General features: G+C 45.4%; 1 protein-coding gene across 1 annotated transcript in view; it reads right to left on the bottom strand.

Annotated features, from left to right (window-relative positions):
* Positions 1 to 5,205, bottom strand: part of VAV3 (vav guanine nucleotide exchange factor 3) — a 148,344-nt gene extending 143,139 nt beyond the window's left edge. Inside the window, exon 1 of the mRNA XM_077785484.1 lies at positions 4,938 to 5,205. Coding sequence (XP_077641610.1) covers positions 4,938 to 5,141 — 204 coding nt within the window. The 5' untranslated portion in view covers positions 5,142 to 5,205. The remainder of the gene's footprint in view (positions 1 to 4,937) is intronic.
* Between the last annotated feature and the right edge of the window lie 795 nt (positions 5,206 to 6,000).

Consider the following 6,000-nt stretch of genomic DNA (forward strand, 5'->3'; position numbering starts at 1 on the left):
ATAATATATCTTCTGGCCAATGTAGTTTTCATTTAAATGAATCATGGAAATAAAGTTACATGTGGTGAAGATGTTAAGTGGACCGAAGTACCAGCAAGTAAGCAAAGAGATTGAAAACATTTGAAAAGTTAAAAAAATATTTTTAAAATAGCTGAATTATTTTAAATGTATGTGAACATACAGTAAGATTCAAGGAATTCAAGAATAGGGGGCAATTAAATACATCTCTTGTTTCTACGCTGACAAAAACTGAACCAGTTGCTAAACTCTTGTTCAAGCCCAAGAAGTTTTACATTTAGATTAATACAGTTTTTCTGAAACCATATCTCTGTGGTACTTCCCAGTATCTAACATAACAAGAAAACACAGCATACCCCCCTGTAGGGAGCTTACAGAGGGGTTGCACACTCGAGGCAGGTGATCAGGGTTGTCAGCTGGGGGGAATGGGGAAGCTCCAAGCCAAAGGCAGTATCAGAGGAAACAGGGAGGTTTGTCTCACTCAGCACACCCACATCCTGAGACTATCTGATACCACTGGAATCAAGAAAAATAAACTCCTGCACAAAAGCTCAGTCACCACACCAAAATATGACATGAATGACAAGATAACCAAGTTCCTTTGGACAATATGGCCACACCAAAAAAAGTAACTCCCTAAAATTAGAAAGTATTTGAACTTTTAATACTAAGTGAGGGATAATTTTGTTTATTTTTCTTAGAATCATAGGAAATAGTTATTTTCAATACTTAATCTATGTCAGCATCCCCTTTAGGTAAACTTCCATGGCAGTATTGCATTAAGTGCTGTTTTCCTGTTTAGCAATCTGTAACAAGTTAACTAAATGCCTTGCAAAAAACGTTTCAAAACTGGCTTGCAAAGTATTGAAGGATAAGATTAAACAGATGACATCTTCAGCAAATCCATCATAATCCATTGGTTTAGGTTTTACATTTCTGGTGATAAATTACATAAATTCTTATCTGATTATGATTAAACACTAGGATTAGTACTTTCTGTTATGGTTCATTTATATTTTTATTACTTTCACCAGCCTACATTGCCAAGAGGCAGCATCTGAGGCAAGTGAATGACTACAGTGAACAGCTCTGCAGACACAGACACTGACTGAGCTTCAGTGCTCCATCCTCTGTCTCACTGTCACCAGCGACTGATGCTCCACTTCAGAGGAACCCCGCAACACACCAGCACAAGTCACACCACCCTTACTCATTTAGCAAATTCCCTCTTCTAGCTCCATTCCCAGAAGCTAGTGTTGAAGTGTTTGGTGCCTGCAACACCACTTTCACAACACTAACTAAAAACCACTGGACATGCATATCCCTGAACCTGAATTTCCAACCTCATACAAAGCTCATGCGTAATTTTTCACAGGGGATCTCACACCACCTTTTCAGACAGGAGCCTGGCAGCACTGAGCTGACAATCCAGAAGGCTCAATGCTGCTCAGCTTTTATATATGCAAGGTTTTTGCTTTTAATATCTGAGGGTCATTTTCTAGAAAGTGTAACTGACTGAATCAGCTTCTGGTCTTCAAAGAACAACTTCCACTAACCAAATATACATATTTTCATAAACATACAGTAATGAAAACAGCCAGCATTCAAAAGGTTCAAACCCAGTGTTTTACAGCCTAAAGCCACCGAGACATTTCTCTTGTACAGGTATTATCTCCAAAAAGGTATCCAGAAGATACCTTTTTGGGCTGAATCCACAGATCTCAAACACAAAAAACAGCCCACCCACGAGAACAGCTGTGACACAAGGTGCATGGCTGGTGATGAGACAACATCATGTAGTTCCCTGTGCTAGCCAGCCCACAAAACATAGCCCATCTGGTCAAGCACATTGGTGTTGCAATGCTGAGCATCAATCTCAGTTCCTACTCCTGCCCCAGCAAAGCAACAGTGCTCCTGTTTGAATCAAGCTCCACCAAAAAGCAGCATCAGGCACTGCAGCTTCAGCCACAAACCTTCTATACTTTTGATGTGGCTTATAAAGGGTTACCAAGGGCTACCTGGCAAAGCTGACTGATAACTGATGCGTGATCTGCCACATTTATTCTGAAAAAAATAAATATGTAACGAAATGGAAAAGACTTGCTACTTTCATCAGACGACAGACACCTACTCCTAGGTCTGCCTGAGGCACCAAATCTCACCTTCCTCTTCTTTGGAACTGCTGCATTTTTAAGTAGCCCCCAAGACATGAAAACTTGGTTCACAGAGAAAGGTCTGACAAACATCAACTGCAGTAAGAGACAAGGCCAAAATCAAACAGTCTGCCCTCAATGAGGCCCATTCATGAAGCCTTCATCCACCCTTCTCAGTCTCTGTATTGACTACGGGCTGTGCAGTAAGAGTCCCCTGACCCATTCCAAGACTTAGTGGAAAAAACCAACATCAGAGTACAGGAGCTGCAGCTCAGTTCCAGAAGATGAGGGATAAGGGCCATATGAAGTTCAAACAGTTCAGCTAAGCAGTACCGGCACAGCAACAGTTTCAGACTCTGCAGTCCTGGCCGAGATAATTCCCATCCTAATGCCAACCCTGCTCTGCCTCCAGTGCCTATAATTCATTATCCCACAAGGAAAGATGAGCTAGCACTCCTACAAGACCCCAAGATCCTATGATACAGCAACCTTGTGATGCAGTATTCGTTTACTGACAAGTAAACTAAAGTACCAACAAAACTCGAAGCTTAGGGCACAACTCCAAGCAGATCTCACCAAGTAAATAATCTTCAAGCCACTGAGACTTCTCCAGAAGTTATTACTATGAGTTCTTTACAGTCTCAGCCACAAATTACAAGAAACTGGCAACATTTCAATAATTTCTGAAATTAACACTTGAGTGGTCATTTCCAGCAGAAAGGGTGTCCACTTTGCAAAAACCCCACAGAACCTCAATAAGAAAACTGAATCCTGAACTCACAGAACACAACAGTAGCATTCCCAGTAAATTCAACACTATGTAGAGTTATCCATTATAGATTTTGATCCAGCAACGGTTCCCTTTGTTTAAAGGGGAAAATCAGTGTAGGGCAGAGAAATGCACCACTGGAGAGAGCTGTCTGCAGCCCTGTGGAGTGCAGGTACCTCAGACAAAGAGACAAACAACAAAGAGACAACTCTTGTAAATAATCCAAGATCTACAATTATAATCTGTAGTTCCAACATACTTAGAGAATTAATCTTGATTCCCAAAACTGCTCTAATAAAGAAGATAACAGAGCACTTTGATAACTTTGATTCAGTAGACAGAAGGAGAGCACCATGGGTTTAATTCATCAAAAATAAAATTAAGTAATAGTGGTTCAGATAATCAACATTAATCTAGAATTCAAGCTGATGCAATAAACTGGCTACCTCAAAATGATGACACATTTCTAGTTTATTTATAAAAAAAAAAAAACCACAAATATAATCCAAGGCTCTGGTTTAGCAAGTGCTGAAAGTCACAAGTTGTAATGGTGCAGAGAAAAAGCTGAACTGGATTTCTACCTCTCAGAGGAGCCCACCCTTTGTGCTCCATCACTCAGATGAAGTATTGCCTCTGCATATGCCATTCAAGCAGGCACGTGAGCTCTCAAGTACACGGAGATAGCCTTTGTACCATGCACATCTAGTGCAACAGTCTCAGAGCTTTGACTTGCTGAACTACATTTTTCCTTTTTGCACTACAAGCTTCCAGAAAATGCTGCCTTGGTAGTAAGATTTAGCTGCTAAAAGAGAGAATTAATTAGAAATAAAATAATTAGGTTTGTAAGCAAACATTGACAGAGACATGGACAAAGTAGTATAATTCACTCCATTGATTTTTCTAGCATCATAAATGTGAATGGCAATTTATATTACTATAAAACAAAAAGAGAACCACAACACTGAAATGTTACAGTGTATCTGTTTCTCAATGTTTTAAAATGCATGACAGGCTCAGAAGTTAGTTTCCTTCCAAACAACATCTGCTTGGGTACCACCATCTCTGCCGAGGCATAGGTGTGCACAAAGCAGTGACAGGAAGTATATATAGTGTCTTCTTGAATTATTAATACAATCTTATCTCGATATCTGAAGCCAACTTTATGAGTTACAGTAACAAAACGTCAGTCCAAACTAAGAACCCCATTTAAAACAGGGCAGAATTAGGAATTACACTTAAGCATTAAATAATGATTCAAAATACCAAAAAGCCAGAAATAAATAAATAAATAAATAGTACTACACAGGCAGCCAGCTATCAAGATCATGATTTCTCGTTACTAATCAGTCCTCTCCTTCATCTCGCCACTGTAAGTCCCAAAAGGCTGGGACGAGCATCTGACTGGCGCTACCCAGGGCTTCTTCACCCGCCGCTTACCACAGCCCCTGCCCTGCCTTCGCCGCTCCGGGCGGGCTCAGCTCCCCGGCCATGCCGGCCCGGCCCGGCATCCTCTGCCGCCCTTCCTCCCTCCCCACCTAGGAATAGCCAGAAAAACTAGAAGCAAGAGGTCCTTTGATTTGTAACCCGCTCCTATTAAACAGTAACGCACAAAGATTAAAATGGTGACCCTGGGACTACTGCAGGAACTTCTCCCTGGCACGGCCCGGGGGACTCCCGCCCGAGCCGCCTCCCGCTGCGGGCGACGAGCCCTCACGGGGGCTTCGGGAGCCGCCAGCCCGGCGCTGCAGCTGCGCCCGTCCCAGCACCCGGCAAGGGACGCGCTGAGCCCGGGCTGGGGCGGCCGCACGGCGCAGGGAAGGTGCCCGGCGGGGACCGCCCGGGCTCCACTCACGCTCAGCGCCCGGCAGGCGCGGAAGCTCCGGGCTGCAGGCAGGCAGAGCCCGCGGGTCCCGCTCCGCGCCGCCGCAAGTCGCAAGGCAAAGCACGCGGAGACCCCAGACAGGGGCAGAGGCCACGGGCTGGGGAAGCGGCCTCACCTGGGACATCTGAGGGCGCAGGTTGATCTCCTTGAGGTTGATGGAGTGGCTGCGGAGGTTGTTGAGCAGCTGGCAGAGCAGGACGCCGTCGCGCAGCGTCTGCGCCAGGTCGAAGACCTGGGCCGTGTCCCAGGTCACCCGGTGGTTGGGCGGCAGCACCTTGCAGCTGATCAGCCACTGCCCGCACTGCTTCCAGGGCTCCATCCCCGCCACCGCGCCGCGATGCTGCGGCCGCGGCGGCCCCTGCTGCGCCCTCCCGCCGCCGCCGCTACCGCGGCTGGCCCGTCCCGCCCCGCGGCCGCCCCGGGAGGCGGCTCCGGCGGCTCCCACCGCCCCTGGCCGCGCCCCGAGCCCGCCCAGCCCGCCCTGGCCCCGCTGGAGGGTGAGCGAGGGGCGCTGGCCGCCGCCGTCCCGCCGCGCCGGGCAGCTCCTACGGCCGGCCCTGAGCGTGTTCGTCTCGTCTGCTCGCCGGTGACGGCCTAAACACAGCACCTGCGACACGCACGGCAGCTCTGACAGGCAGGTGTAGATAGCGGCGCAGTGTTCCGTCTTCTTGTCAGTCCTTTGTCCTTTCACTGAGCAAACAGCAGAGCGCTCAGAAGAGGTTCAAGCAAAATGCTCTCAGCGACTTCTAGAAACGATAGAGAACACATCATGGCATAGCATTGTTTCCCCATCTGTTCTCCCCTAAAGTACTTTGCAATTACTTCAATTTTATTAGCACTTTAAATAATGCTTACAAGTATGTAATAATTTGCAACAAGCATTAAGACAACTTAAAATTTAAAAAAAAGCAAGTGATTTTAAGTTACTGAGTGTGACAAACTCCATAACCAGACAACAAACACCAGAGTTCACAATATCGTCTAAAACTCAAAAGCTGTTACTTCTTTTTGATTTTTGAACCAGTGCTGGAAACTTAATTTCTCAAAAAAAATAATTGCTTAAAAGGATACAAAAATCGGGGTTTTTCCTCTATTAAAACATGTTGGTGTTTTTTCATTTTTCATTTTGGGGTTTTTTTTTTAAACCAGAGAACTCTTTAAAGGTACTATTATTATGT

Source organism: Lonchura striata, chromosome 9 (assembly GCF_046129695.1).
Source record: "Lonchura striata isolate bLonStr1 chromosome 9, bLonStr1.mat, whole genome shotgun sequence".
In the NCBI taxonomy this organism is placed as follows: Eukaryota; Metazoa; Chordata; class Aves; order Passeriformes; family Estrildidae; genus Lonchura; species Lonchura striata.